The sequence below is a fragment of the Pseudophryne corroboree genome, chromosome 6 (genome assembly GCF_028390025.1).
Source record: "Pseudophryne corroboree isolate aPseCor3 chromosome 6, aPseCor3.hap2, whole genome shotgun sequence".
Lineage (NCBI taxonomy): Eukaryota > Metazoa > Chordata > Amphibia > Anura > Myobatrachidae > Pseudophryne > Pseudophryne corroboree.
The window spans coordinates 80,435,602-80,451,612 of record NC_086449.1 but is presented as its reverse complement, the minus strand read 5'-3'; the positions used below and the strand labels follow the sequence as shown (position 1 = coordinate 80,451,612).

Here is a 16,011-nt window from a genome sequence, read left to right as displayed (position 1 = left end):
AAACGATGTTTCAAATAAAATTGAAGTTGGGTGGTTCTGTTTAATGTTTTTAAAGCTACAAAATATAGAAGTTTATAAACAATTAGTATAGATGACCTCCTTTAGAGGCAAATGACAATTATTAAAAAAATAATATAAGTATCAAGATTACTGCAGCTTTTTAGGTGAAGTAGAATGAGATTCATAACTTGAAGAAAGGTTTTCAGATATAGTTAGAACCAGTGTGAAAAGGTGCTTATAAATGGGTATTTATAAATAAAAAACCCACTGGATAAGTGTGCATGCATTTATTTTGTGGTGAGTATCTAGTGTGATTAGGGTGGTTATAGAAATGAAAACGTTGTTCATAAGAACCACTTAAGTTCAAAGTCGTGGTTCAATCCTCTTGGATGGAGTGTTTTCAAATCAAAGATGGTTCGCATTTCTGTTCTTGCTAGTCTACTTTCTATGTTTTTGTCCTTCCATGTTGTCTTTATGTGTTTCAACCCGACGAATCTTTTTATATGGTTAGTGGAACAATTGTGTTCCATCTTAAAGTGGTTGGACAGATGATGTGTTGGGAGTCCTTTTTTAATATTCCTTAAATGTTCGGAAATTCTTATCTTAAAAGGCCTGGAGGTCCTCCCAATATATGATAGACCACATGAGCATTCAATTAGGTAGACCACATTTGAGGTGTTACATGTAATGAAATCTGTGATTTTCATAGTTTTGTTATTGATTTTGATCTCTGTGTATTTGGAATTGGAGTCTTTGATGTTCCGACATCCTATACATGTTCCACACCGGTGAAATCCTTTAGTTCTAATTAGATTTTTTGATGGTATGGGAAGTGCACTTCTTACTAACATGTCCTTTAGATTCCTTGATTTTCGATATATGAACGATGGTTTTTCGGGAATTATCTTCTTAAGGACAGGATCTCGCTGTAAGAGATGCCAGTTCTTCTGAATTATTTTTTCCAGTTGTTTGTGTTGTGTATCATATTTGGTAATAAATGCCCATTTCGCATGGTCCTTATTTCTTTCTTTCTTGTTTTTTTTCCCGTGGTTGAAGTATGATGTCCCTCTTTTTTTTTGTCTATTTCCTCAATTGCTTGATCTAGTATTTCCTCTTTATATCCCTTCTCCATGAATTCCTTCTTCATCATTTGGGTTTGTTCATTGCAAATTTCTTTTTTTGCTGCAGTTGCGTTTGACTCGAAGGAACTGGCTCTTAGGTACTCCTTTGAGCCAGATGTTGTGGTGTTGACTATCCATGGGTATATATGTATTTACATCTGTGGGTTTGTGAAAAGTTTTTGTTTGTATACTGTTGTCTTCTATGTAGATGGTTAAATCCAAAAAATTAATTTGGACTTTGCTGTGAGATAGGGTGAAATTGATATTGAAATCATTGTTATTGATTAATTCGAGGAATGTTAATAAGGAATCTTCATCTCCCTCCCATAAGAGTAAGACATTGTCTATATATCTTTGCCATTTAATTAATTGGGTACCCCAAGTTACGCTGTTGTAGATGTTCTTCTCCTCCCAATAATTCATGAATAGATTAGCGTAGCTTGGGGCGAATTTCGTCCCCATTGCGGTTCCTGTGCGTTGTATATAGAAATCCCCATTAAAGAAAAAAAAGTTGTTTTCTAGAATGAATTTTATGGAATCGATGATGAAGGCTTTTTTCTCTTCGGAGTAGTTGGACTTCTCTAGGGACCATTTAATGGCTTCGATCCCTTTGGAATGTTCTATACAAGTGTAAAGAGATGTTACATCTGCTGAAGCGAGAAGGCAATTGGTGTTCCATTCAAAACTTTTTAGTTTAGTGAGCGTGTCTCCTGTGTCTTTAAGATATGACTTACCCTCTACTACTAGGGGTTGTAAGAAGGAGTCGATAAGTGATGATAAATTCGATGTCAGGTTATTGGTTCCGGCGATAATAGGCCGTCCTGGTGGATTGGTGAGGCTTTTGTGGATCTTAGGTAGTATATAGATACTTGGAGTATTCGGGTCTTGGATGTCCACAAATTCATACTCGCTTTTAGTGATTCCTCCTTTTTCCAGATGTTTCATAATCATTTTCTCGAAACTTTCTTTTATTTTGTTGCTGGGATCTCCTTTTAATTTGGTGTAGGTGGATGTTTCTGCCAATTGTCTGTATACTTCTTTTGTGTAGTCTTCCTTGTTGAGAATGGCAATACCGCCTCCCTTGTCGCATGTTTTTTGTAAAAAGAATTTCTGTTAAATAAATTTTTAAAAATTCACCATATATATACACGAGCCTCTATCTTCATGAAGAACAAAGAAACCTTGATGCGAATGTAACACACATCAACATCGTGAGTACTGGTACGACTTTCTACACTTATAAAGATACCTTTACATGAGGAAATTGCACCTAACGAGTGTAAGTTAGGTACGCATTGGAGATATCCATGTCTATGTATTTTTAATATCATCTGGAGTTCAGATTGAACCACGATACGAATTTGAGAAAAAAAGATACCTTTACAAGTTTACCACCTATTGTCATAGTGTAAGTGGAGGTAGGCACTCACTCTAAAAAGTGCGCCTGATTGAGAGACCTTCCAGCTCCAATCACCGTTTAAAGAAACCATTATGTGCTGTGACTTACTATTTATTGTGTAAGCTAGGTATATCTGGCAATAAAATAATATCGCATAATTCACATAGAATAAATTGGAACTAGAATATAACCTAGTTATTCCAATTTTTCTATTTACATACACCATCCGAAATTCTTTGGAAGATTACCTTCAAAGAAAACAGAAGGAGAAGGAAGACCGCTCACAATATCAGCACATCCTGATATTCAGATAAGTATTAGAGATTTATTCTCAGCGCCATCCCTCTTTTTCCACTTTTTCCACTGCCAACTAGAGACTTGTTGGAGGTACTGTGTCCCCGGTACCAAATACCATCTAGGTTCCATTTCTCTAGGCAGGCGATACCGAAAATGTACACAGACCTCAGAAAAAGAGTCACCAGTGTCCTAAAAAATGCAGCTGTACCCAATGTCCACTTAACCACGGACATGTGGACAAGTGGAGCAGGGCAGGGTCAGGACTATATGACTGTGACAGCCCACTGGGTAGATGTATGGACTCCCGCCGCAAGAACAGCAGCGGCGGCACCAGTAGCAGCATCTCGCAAACGCCAACTCTTTCCTAGGCAGGCTACGCTTTGTATCACCGGTTTCCAGAATACGCACACAGCTGAAAACCTCTTACGGCAACTGAGGAAGATCATCGCGGAATGGCTTACCCCAATTGGACTCTCCTGTGGATTTGTGGCATCGGACAACGCCAGCAATATTGTGTGTGCATTAAATCTGGGCAAATTCCAGTATGTCCCATGTTTTGCACATACCTTGAATTTGGTGGTGCAGAATTTTTTAAAAAACGACAGGGGCGTGCAAGAGATGCTGTCGGTGGCCAGAAGAATTGTGGAACACTTTCGGCGTACAGGCACCATGTACAGAAGACTGGAGCAACACCAAAAACGCCTGATCCTGCCCTGCCATCATCTGAAGCAAGAAGTGGTAACGAGGTGGAATTCAACCCTATATATGCTTCAGAGGTTGGAGGAGCAGCAAAAGGCCATTCAAGCCTATACAATTCAGCACGATATAGGAGGTGGAATGCACCTGTCTCAAGCGCAGTGGAGAATGATTTCAACGTTGTGCAAGGTTCTGCTGCCCTTTGAACTTGCCACACGTGAAGTCAGTTCAGACACTGCCAGCCTGAGTCAGGTCATTCCCCTCATCAGGCTTTTGCAGAAGAAGCTGGAGACATTGAAGGAGGAGCTAACACGGAGCGATTCCGCTAGGCATGTGGGACTTGTGGATGGAGCCCTTAATTCGCTTAACAAGGATTCACGGGTGGTCAATCTGTTGAAATCAGAGCACTACATTTTGGCCACCGTGCTCGATCCTAGATTTAAAACCTACCTTGGATCTCTCTTTCCGGCAGACACAAGTCTGCTGGGGTTCAAAGACCTGCTGGTGAGAAAATTGTCAAGTCAAGCGGAACGCGACCTGTCAACATCTCCTCCTTCACATTCTCCCGCAACTGGGGGTGCGAGGAAAAGGCTCAGAATTCCGAGCCCACCCGCTGGCAGTGATGCAGGGCAGTCTGGAGCGACTGCTGATGCTGACATCTGGTCCGGACTGAAGGACCAGTCAACGATTACGGACATGTCGTCTACTGTCACTGCATATGATTCTCTCCCCATTGAAAGAATGGTGGAGGATTATATGAGTGACCGCATCCAAGTAGGCACGTCACACAGTCCGTACTTATACTGGCAGGAAAAAGAGACAATTTGGAGGCCCTTGCACAAACTGGCTTTATTCTACCTAAGTTGCCCTCCCACAAGTGTGTACTCCGAAAGAGTGTTTAGTGCCGCCGCTCACCTTGTCAGCAATCGGCGTACGAGGTTACTTCCAGAAAATGTGGAGAAAATGATGTTCATTAAAATGAATTATAATCAATTCCTCCATGGAGACATTGACCAGCAGCAATTGCCTCCACAAAGTACACAGGGAGCTGAGATGGTGGATTCCAGTGGGGACGAATTGATAATCTGTGAGGAGGGGGATGTACACGGTGATATATCGGAGGATGATGATGAGGTGGACATCTTGCCTCTGTAGAGCCAGTTTGTGCAAGGAGAGATTAATTGCTTCTTTTTTGGTGGGGGTCCAAACCAACCCGTCATTTCAGTCACAGTCGTGTGGCAGACCCTGTCACTGAAATGATGGGTTGGTTAAAGTGTGCATGTCCTGTTTATACAACATAAGGGTGGGTGGGAGGGCCCAAGGACAATTCCATCTTGCACCTCTTTTTTCTTTAATTTTTCTTTGCGTCATGTGCTGTTTGGGGAGTGTTTTTTGGAAGGGCCATCCTGCGTGACACTGCAGTGCCACTCCTAGATGGGCCAGGTGTTTGTGTCGGCCACTAGGGTCGCTTATCTTACTCACACAGCTACCTCATTGCGCCTCTTTTTTTCTTTGCGTCATGTGCTGTTTGGGGAGTGCTTTTTGGAAGGGCCATCCTGCGTGACACTGCAGTGCCACTCCTAGATGGGCCCGGTGTTTGTGTCGGCCACTAGGGTCGCTTATCTTACTCACACAGCTACCTCATTGCGCCTCTTTTTTTCTTTGCGTCATGTGCTGTTTGGGGAGTGTTTTTTGGAAGGGCCATCCTGCGTGACACTGCAGTGCCGCTCCTAGATGGGCCAGGTGTTTGTGTCGGCCACTAGGGTCGCTTATCTTACTCACACAGCTACCTCATTGCGCCTCTTTTTTTCTTTGCGTCATGTGCTGTTTGGGGAGTGTTTTTTGGAAGGGCCATCCTGCGTGACACTGCAGTGCCACTCCTAGATGGGCCCGGAGTTTGTGTCGGCCACTAGGGTCGCTTATCTTACTCACACAGCTACCTCATTGCGCCTCTTTTTTTCTTTGCGTCATGTGCTGTTTGGGGAGTGTTTTTTGGAAGGGCCATCCTGCGTGACACTGCAGTGCCACTCCTAGATGGGCCCGGTGTTTGTGTCGGCCACTAGGGTCGCTTATCTTACTCACACAGCTACCTCATTGCGCCTCTTTTTTTCTTTGCGTCATGTGCTGTTTGGGGAGTGTTTTTTGGAAGGGCCATCCTGCGTGACACTGCAGTGCCACTCCTAGATGGGCCAGGTGTTTGTGTCGGCCACTAGGGTCGCTTAGCTTACTCACACAGCTACCTCATTGTGCCTCTTTTTTTCTTTGCGTCATGTGCTGTTTGGGGAGTGTTTTTTGGAAGGGCCATCCTGCGTGACACTGCAGTGCCACTCCTAGATGGGCCCGGTGTTTGTGTCGGCCACTAGGTTCGCTTATCTTACTCACACAGCTACCTCATTGCGCCTCTTTTTTTCTTTGCGTCATGTGCTGTTTGGGGAGTGTTTTTTGGAAGGGCCATCCTGCGTGACACTGCAGTGCCACTCCTAGATGGGCCCGGTGTTTGTGTCGGCCACTAGGGTCGCTTAGCTTAGTCATCCAGCGACCTCGGTGCAAATTTTAGGACTAAAAATAATATTGTGAGGTTTGAGGTATTCAGAATAGACTGAAAATGAGTGGAAATTATGGTTTTTGAGGTTAATAATACTTTGGGATCAAAATGACCCCCAAATTCTATGATTTAAGCTGTTTTTTAGGGTTTTTTGAAAAAAACACCCGAATCCAAAACACACCCGAATCCGACAAAAAAAATTAGGTGAGGTTTTGCCAAAACGCGGTCGAACCCAAAACACGGCCGCGGAACCGAACCCAAAACCAAAACACAAAACCCGAAAAATTTCAAGTGCACATCTCTACCGGAATCCCGACCGCCACAATCCCGACATATTCTCCCTCCGTGCGTGTCCACGACATCCATAGAGAGAGAATATAATAGTGTGCCGAGCGTAGCGAGGCACCGTGCCCGCAGCGTGGCGAGCGAAGCGAGCCCGCAAGGGGCTGCGTTCCGCTCGCCACCCCTGTCGGGATTGTGTGGTCGGGATTCCAGCGTCGGTATTTCGACCGTCGGGAACCCATCCAGCGGGATTACGTACTGATCCCGTCTGGAGCTACTCTGAAGCTGCACATAATTTTTTTGTAGCCGCTGTGCGATCCTTTCGTTCGCCCTTCTGCTAAGCTAAGATTCACTCCCAGAGGGCGGCGGCTTAGCGTTTGCACTGCTGCTAAAAGCAGCTAGCGAGCGAACAACTCGGAATGAGGGCCTATGTACTAAAATAATGCATTTTTATAATAGATGTAATTTCAGACTCCACTTACCTTACTGTAGAGTGACAGTGTGTACATTCGCTGTCCTCCTGAGACTGGTTCTACAAGGAACACCTGTTGGGAGTAGCCCTTCCTAGAAGTAATCGGTACTTTTTATTAGGCTAGGTCCATGTTGCCTTTTTTGACAACTGCTGTAAGCAAATGATCAGTGCCGTTTCTAGCGGCGGGCGAGCCGTGCAACCGCACGGGGCGCCCGCCGCGGCACTTTGTTACTCCTTATCGCCTCTGCCCGAGCGCTCCTGCTCGGGGGGCGGAGTTTCGCGGAATGACGTCACGACGCAAACGCGTCATTCCGCGAAGCCCCGCCCCCCGAGCAGGAGCGCTCGGGCAGAGGCGATAAGGAGATAAGCATGGAAGGAGGAGGCGGCCGGCGCGAGGGACGTGAGTCGGCGGGACCGAAGAGCGGGAAGACGTAAGTATTCTCTCTCCCCCCCCCCCCCCTCTCCCCCCCCCACTTGAAACCTGCCTGCCGCTGCCGCACTGTGTAAAATGGGGACACCTGCCTATGGGGATACCTGCCTTCCGCACTGTGTAAAATGGGGACACCTGCCTATGGGGATACCTACCTGCCGCACTGTGTAAAATGGGGACACATGCCTATGGGGATACCTGCCTGCCGCACTGTGTAAAATGGGGACACCTGCCTATGGGGATACCTACCTGCTGCACTGTGTAAAATGGGGACACCTGCCTATGGGGATACCTACCTGCCGCACTGTGTAAAATGGGGACACCTGCCTATGAGGATACCTGCCTGCCACACTATGTAGAATGGGGGCACCTGCCTGCGTACTGTGTAAAATGGGGATACCTGCCTGCCGTCCTGTGTAAAATGGGGACACCTGCCTATGGGGATACCTGCCTGCCGTACTGTGTAAAATGGGGATACCTGCCTGCCGCACTGTGTAAAATGGGGGCACCTGCCTGCCGTACTGTGTAAAATGGGGATACCTGCCAGCCGTACTGTGTAAAATGGGGATACCTGCCTGCCGCACTGTGTAAAATGGGGACACCTGCCTATGGGGATACATGCCTGCCGTACTGTGTAAAATGGGGAAACCTGCCTTCCGCACTGTGTAAAATGGGGACACCTGCCTATGGGGATACCTGCCTGCCGCACTGTGTAAAATGGGGGCACCTGCCTGCGTACTGTGTAAAATGGGGATATCTGCCTGCCGTACTGTGTAAAATGGGGATACCTGCCTGCCGCACTGTGTAAAATGGGGGCACCTGCCTGCGTACTGTGTAAAATGGGGATATCTGCCTGCCGTACTGTGTAAAATGGGGATACCTGCCTGCCGCACTGTGTAAAATGGGGGCACCTGCCTGCGTAGTGTGTACAATGGGGATACCTGCCTACCGCACTGTGTAAAATGGGGGCACCTGCCTGCGTACTGTGTAAAATGGGGATATCTGCCTGCCGTACTGTATAAAATGGGGATGCCTGCCGCACTGTGTAAAATGGGGGCGCCTGCGTACTGTGTAAAATGGGGATATCTGCCTGCCGCACTTTGTAAAATGGGGACACCTGCCTGCCGCGCTGTGTAAAATGGGGACACCTGCCTGCCGCGCTGTGTAATATGGGGACACTTGCCTGCTGTAATGTGTAAAAAGGGGACTTTTTTATTTTTATTTTTTTCCCCCTGTGGTTGGTGTGATGATATCAGATGAGCCCACGCCCACTTTAATGAGACCACGCCCATTTTAATCAGGCCACACACCCTTGTCGGGAGCGGCGCGCGCATGCTTTTTCTTTTTATGGTTATATGGGGGGGACGCATTTTTTTTTTTGAGCAATTGGGGGGGGGCGCATTTTGAAATCTCGCACTGGGAGCCAAATTGTCTAGAAACGGCCCTGCAAATGATCTCATATCAGTAAGTCTTGGAGCATGGGAAGTAAGGCAGCAGTCTTTATTGCCAATTCCAGACTTTCTTTTTTCTTTACCAACCCATTCAGGCCAATGGACACACACTCCACTTAGGGGCTGTATCTGCACCCCCAAAGCTTGTAGCCTGATAGTCTGTGTTCTCTTGTGTTTCTATCAGGAGAGGAGGGCTCAGAAAGTGGCCAAGAAGATTGAAATTGTAGAGCCTCAGGTGAGTGTCATGGTGGTGTTCTTATTTTAAACATCAGCTCATTGTCATCTGTTTTACAAATGCAATTAGGACAAGATTTGCTCAAACGCTCCTGTCCTGAACAGTCACTGAATGGATATATGCTGCCGCTTCTCCTCTTCCCACTGATGGCTTGCTCCTGTGATCTGTACCGATGCGTTTCGCACCTGTTCTCTCTGGGTTTTTTTTTATTATGCTGTGACTACTGGCACAGTGCCATGGCTTCTTACAAAAAGCCTATCATACTAAAAAACTAGTGTTTTTATTCAAAATGTTTAATAACAGTGGCATGTCCAGTGCTAATGGTTAACTCCTCCTTTTTTGTGTTTGTGCGTGCATGTGTGTTGAAAAGTGCTTTTCCATTTTCCATTTTGTATTACTATTCAGATTTATTTAGTTATAATAAGTAATAAGTAGGACTAATGCTAAACATTAACTTGTTCTTATTTTAAATTTATTCTCTCTCTCTGACTGTTCTTTGTGTGTATTAATATGGTTAGTCTATCTACATATATTCAGATGTGATAGGAATAATAAGCTGTAAAAAAATAGATTTTATTGAAAGATGTAAAATAAATCAAGTGGAGTGTTGGAGTGTTCCAAAATGTAACGGGGAGTGGCTGATTTACTAAGGAGGTGTGACCAGCCTTCAGGGTGCCTTCCTAGCACTGAAAAGTGCTAGGCTGCCCCTTCGCCTCCAGTTTTTGGGCGGTGGTCGGGATGCCGGTGGTCATGGGAACAACGCCAGAATCCCAACACCCCTCAGAAGAGGATCGGTATGAAATACCTACAATCGAAATCTCGACGGTCGAAATCCCGACATAAGTTGACAGACGGTCAAAATCCCGACATGGACAAAATACCGACATTTAAAATACCGACAAGGTCAAAATACCGACATGTAAAATGTTGACAGGTCAAAATGCCGACATGAGTTTCTCGGGTTTGAAATGTGCATGTCGACATATGTCGACATGGACACCATATAAGTGTACCGCGTGCGCTCGCCATGCTTCGGGCACAGTGCCTCGCTGCGCTCGGCACACTATTATATTCCTCCTCCAGGTCCTCTGGGATGGTAAAGTATGAACAAGTCGGTTTCAATGAAAAAAACATGAAAAACGCATGTTGGCATTTTGACCTGTCGACATTTTACATGTCGGTATTTTGACCTTGTCGGTATTTTAAATGCCGGTATTTTGTCCATGTCGGGATTTTGACCTTGTCGGGATTTTGACCGTAGGTCAATTGCTGTCGGGATTTCGACCGTCGGGATTTTGATTGTCGGCAAATTGACTGCATCCCCTCAGAAGACCAGTGCCAGGATACCGACAGTCGACATCCTCAAGGTGATTATCAGGGTGAGGGTTAGGGCCGGGAAGGGGGGTGGTTTAGGGTTAGCTTAGCTGTAGCCGACACTCTCCAGAGGGAGGGTAGAGGGGTGAAATACTTACCCCCGTCCGGTGTCGGAATTGTGTGCTATGCAGAGCTCTGCGTGACCATAAATACGTTTGTTCTCAGGTCTCTTGCAGCAAGGAAAGGACTGAGGCAGCTGAGCCTGATGATGATGATGATGATGATGATGACTATTAAACTAAACATATGGATAGGGGCATGGGTGCCATTACGGCAAGTATACCCATGTGTTTAAAGCGACAATCATTTAAAAGGCAAAAACAGGTTGGTTTTACCTTTTAAATGTGTGTAGGCAGTTTTGCTGGAATCCCTCCCATGCCTGCATCTCGCACGCTCTTACACATTCCCCGTAGTCATTTATAATACCACTAACAATGGAATCACCAATGGTTTTCAACTTGCCAGAGAATTGGAATTTTGTAAGAAAAATTCTCTTTAGTTTAACATTGCTCACTTCCAGTTTTACCCTCAAATGTTTTATTTTATTTTCTTTGTTGACTCCAGCCTCCGTCATTTGCCTCTCGTCCCCCGGAGAAGGTCCAGCTCTCGGCCATCAGACGTATCCTGGAAGGCTACCTCCCTCTACAGCTGGCGCAGATGACCTATGACCCCACAAAAGTCCCATCGCTAGTGAAGGAGATCAGCGAGGAGGTCAGGAGCCAGGTGAAGAGGGTCCTACCTGCAAGATATAAGATGCTATGCGTGGTGACCATGGGCGAAAGGGGACAAGAAGATATCACCGTGGTCAGCCGCTGCCTTTGGGACCCTCATGCTGACAACTATGTTCCCTACTTGTATCAGAACGACAGCATCTTCTGTGTGGTGTCTGTGTATACTGTATTCTGCGAGTGACATTGCATCCATGACCTGTATTTATGATTGCCACCCTGTCGATACTACCATATGACTGTCACTAAGTGTGCCCTTGTTAATGTGCATGCAACACTTCTGTAAATCAGAGGACACATTGTCTTTTCTGGCTAAAAATCTCAGATATTAACAGGTGTAATAACACCCAATAAAAGCTGTAGGCTACGCTTGGGATACAGACCACAAATATGCGGGACCAATGCAAGTTAAAGTCCATCATTTACTCTTCCATGAAAGAAGATAGAATTGCCACACTCATCCATATAGGGCTTTCTGGGATGCACTCAGGATCCCAGTGGTTGAAATCCCAATGGCTAGAATGCCGAAAGTCATCTCGACAATCAGAGTCCCAATGGATCCCAATGGTAAAGGTTATGTTTAGAGTTAGAATTAGGCTGAGGGGTTAGGGTTAGGCTACAGGAGGGGTGAGTTCGAGTTAACATACTCACCAGTATCCATTGAGATTTTTAACATCGGGATGTCACTGTCAGCATTCTGAACTCCAGGATATCCCAGTTTACCTGCTAATTACAGTGATTGTTGTAAACCTCTCATCCACTAGATCAGTGCGTCATTGCTCTGGGACTCCTGGTGGCACTGTGTCATTGCTCTGGGACTCCTGGTGGCAGTGTGTCATTGCTCTGGGACTCCTGGTGGCAGTGTGTCATTGCTCTGGGACTCCTGGTGGCACTGTGTCATTGCTCTGGGACTCCTGGTGGCACTGTGTCATTACTCTGGGTCTCCTGGTGGCAGTGTGTCATTGCTCTGGGTCTCCTGGTGGCAGTGTGTCATTGCTCTGGGACTTCTGGTGGCACTGTGTCATTGCTCTGGAACTCCTGGTGGCAGTGTGTCATTGCTCTGGGACTCCTGGTGGCAGTGTGTCATTACTCTGGGTCTCCTGGTGGCAGTGTGCCATTGCTCTGGGACTCCTGGTGGCAGTGTGCCATTGCTCTGGGACTCCTGGTGGCAGTGTGTCATTGCTCTGGGACTCCTCGTGGCAGTGTGCCATTGCTCTGGGACTCCTGGTGCCATTGTGCCATTGCTCTGGGACTCCTTGTGGCAGTGGGTGGGATGTACTAAAGGGAAAATGTGGTAAAACCCCTGTTTTCGGGGGTTTTACCACATTTTCATATGTACTAACCCCCGGCTGCCAAGTTTTCGACGCTGAGGGTATCGCCATCTTTTGATGGCAACACCCTATAGAAGCATATAGGTTTCTTACTGCCAGGCGCCACCCTGTGCCACTCACACCAAACCCCCCTCAACCTGGCATACCTGTGTGCAGCCAGCCCTGGTCCTGTAACCAAAACTCCCCCTCCCCCCAGCAACACAGCTGGAGGTCCTTCCAGCTGCAGGGAGGAGGAGGAGGAACCCGGGACTAACTGCTGCAGTGCCTGCTTGCCGGTCTGGGAGATGAGACCCAGGGAGTTGATAGAGACACACCTTCTGACAGTTATCGCGGGGAGCCTCTGTCACCACATTGCGATGTTAATTGCATATGGTACTACAGTACATATGCGATTAGCATCGCTGTGAGGGGCGGCAATGTATTTTAATACATCCCGCCCAGTGTGCCATTGCTATGGGACACCTGGTGGCAGCGTGCCATTGCTCTGGGACTCCTGGTGGCAGTGTGCCATTGTTCTGGTACTCCTCGTGGCAGTGTGCCATTGCTCTGGTACGGGTGTACTATGTTATACCGGTGCTCGGGATCCCAGCGCCGGGATCCCAACCACCGGAATGCCGGCAAGCGGGGAGAGCGCAAAAGAGCCCCTTGCGGGCTCACTGTGCTCGCCACGCTGCAGGCACAGCAGTGCACCACACTATTTATTCTCCCTCCAGGGGCGTCATGGACACCCAAAGAGGGAGAATAGTTGTCAGTATTCCGGCGGTCAGGATTCCGGCGCTGGTATGCAGAGCGCCGGTATCCCGACAGCCGGGATATCGAGTGCCTCCCCTATGGTATCCCTCGTAACAGTGTGCCGTTGCTCTGGGTCTCCTGATGGCAGTGTGTTATTGCTCTGGGTCTCCTGATGGCAGTGTGTTATTGCTCTGGGTCTCCTGATGGCAGTGTGTTATTGCTCTGGGTTTCCTGATGGCAGTGTGTTATTGCTCTGGGTCTCCTGATGGCAGTGTGTTATTGCTCTGGGTCTCCTGATGGCAGTGTGTCATTGCTCTGGGATGCCTGATGGCAGTGTGCCATTGCTTTGGGACTCATGGTGGCAGTGTGTCATTGCTCTGGGACTCATGGTGGCAGTGTGTCATTGCTCTGGGACTCATGGTGGCAGTGTGTCATTGCTCTGGGACTCCTCATGGCAGTGTGACATTGCTCTGGGTCTCCTGCTAGCAGTGTGTCATTGCTCTGGGACCCCGGCAGAGGCAGTTCCCTATAGATTATAATGCTTATCTGACAATTACGTAACCAAAAAATAGATACTGAGATCCAAATTAAGGTCTCGACATACAAATTGAGCACCTCTGGTCTAGAGCAGGTCTTTGTCAGAAGAGGACAGTCCTTAGCAATCAACACTGATGACTTGGGGAAAGCAGCTATGTATTGGAAAAATTGCATTTCAAGTTCCTACTACCATAAGTATTAGCTAGTAGGGGGTGCCAAGGGTTTGGTATCTTCGAATTGCAGCAGCCCAAGTTAGAAAGGAAGAGTTTGGGGTGTACATCTAATAAAATAGTGATTTGTAATTTTCACTGTATGATTAAAGTAGAATCACATTGTTATAATTACCTTTCCCTTCCTCTCTCCTAAGCACAGCATTTCATTATTAGTCTTACTAGGGGGCAGATATACGAAAGGTGGGTACACACTAGACGATGTGCTCTATGAGCGACGTTGTCTAGTGTTTCCTCCTCCTGGGTACGGGCGGCGAACGGGCATACACACTGAGCGATATGACGACCATGACAGTGACGTCATGCCACGGCCGGGCCGTGCAGGCAGCTCTTGGACGACAGTCCAGATTGAGCATGCATGTACGGCCGACAGCGAGGGTCGGTAACGACCCGCGGGGCCGTGCATCAGTCGTCGTCGCCGGCATACACACTTGCCGAGAAAGTAAATAATGTCACTCAGGAAGGGTGAAAATGAGCGACGGCGTTCATTTTATCAGCAAGTGTGTCTGCACCTTAAGCCTTGGCAAGAGAGATAAACAACCAACCAACCAGCTCCTGTCATTTAACAAACACAGCCTGCAACATGACAGTTAGGAGCTGATTGGTTGGTACTTTATCTACTTTATCATTCTCCAAGGCTTAGCACATCACCCTTAGAGCACTACTGAATTGGTCTTCTGCTCATTTTCATACTGAAGTCAGCGGCACAAGGTAGGAGTCCAGTAGGAAAATGAGAACAGTGGACAAAGATATAAACTCAAAAACACCAAATCCAAAGTGAGAAATTTTGGACTTATTAGCAAATGAATTTGGACCTACAGTATACAGTTGTTTGAAGATACTACAACAGATCAGTAGCCAATATATTACAGGTTGTCTACTATATCCAAAAATCCAATATCTGGAATATTCAAAAATTCAAAAATTTTGGAGCGTGGCTGAGATAGTGACACCTTTGCTGGGGTTCAGTATGATTTGCCGATGAACGGGATGCCGGTTGTCGATATACAGACAGTGGCATCCCGTCCATAAGAATCCCGACAGACCCCCATTAATCCCCCTAACCCTGACATTTTCCTTACCCTAACCCTCCCTTGTGGGTGTCTAACCCTATTCCTCCCGGGTGGTGTCTAACCCTAACCCTCCCTGCTTGGTGCCTAATCCTAACCGCCCCTTCTAGGTGTCTTAACCTAACCCTCCCCTGCTCACCCTAACCCTCCTTCTCCTGCCTAAACCTAACTTCCCCCCCACCCCCACCCCGAGGCAGGACACCAGCGCGTCCTGATGTGAGGACGATCGGAATGCTGGCTGTCGGTAATGTGACGCAGGCAGCCCGAGCGTCGGCAGTATGTAGACGCCGGCATTGCGTCCTCCCTCAGGAATCTGGCATCAGTATATTGACCGCCGAGATCCCATCCATCGAGAAGCTGACTGCTTCCCCTTTGCTGTTTCATGGTTCAGTGCACACTGACTTTGCTTCATGCACAAAATTATTAAAACATATTGTATAAAGTTACCTTCAGGCTTTGGGTATAAGGTGTATACAAAAGATAAATGACCATGCAAAGGTTCCAAAATACTTCTCAAGCATTTCGCATACGGGAGTCTCAACATACTGTATTGTACATTCACCTTAAGGATCAGCTCATATAACGAGAGACGCCAATACAGAAGGATCCCGTGGCAGGAGTCCCATTAGTTACAGTACAAGTATTAAAGTTGAACTTTATTTGAATATTTTATATTATTAACAAATAGATACAATGCAATATTAGAGCCCCTGTAGCACTGTGCCTCCGGAACCTTCTTTTCTGATTTTGGCCCATACAAGGACTGAAGGGAGCAGTAATTAGCGTCAGCCTCACAGCAAACCATTAAAAATAAAATAGTGTATATTAATAAGTATTGACTCGCTTCTTAATTAAATTCTCATTCACGGAATACATATCTCTGTGTGTTTTATTTTGAAATGGGAAAAATTATTTAAATATAACAGGATGGTTGGAAATGTGTTCATGAGAGGGGATGTAGTTATGTGACGGTGTCAGGAGACTGCCAGTCACAATACCGACACCTGCATCCCGACCCCTCAAAATCCAGACAGTCGGCATGCCGACTAACAGGGACTATTCCCACTCGTGGGTGTCCATG

The 16,011-nt window shown here is 46.7% G+C and overlaps 1 protein-coding gene across 1 annotated transcript in view; it reads left to right on the top strand.

The window, feature by feature from the left end:
- LOC134936271 (dynein light chain Tctex-type protein 2B-like) overlaps positions 1 to 15,801 on the top strand; it is a 43,236-nt gene extending 27,435 nt beyond the window's left edge. Inside the window, exons 3-4 of the mRNA XM_063931288.1 lie at positions 8,878 to 8,928; positions 10,867 to 15,801. Of these exons, the coding sequence (XP_063787358.1) occupies positions 8,878 to 8,928; positions 10,867 to 11,214 (399 nt within the window). The 3' untranslated portion in view covers positions 11,215 to 15,801. The remainder of the gene's footprint in view (positions 1 to 8,877; positions 8,929 to 10,866) is intronic.
- The last annotated feature ends 210 nt before the right edge of the window (positions 15,802 to 16,011 follow it).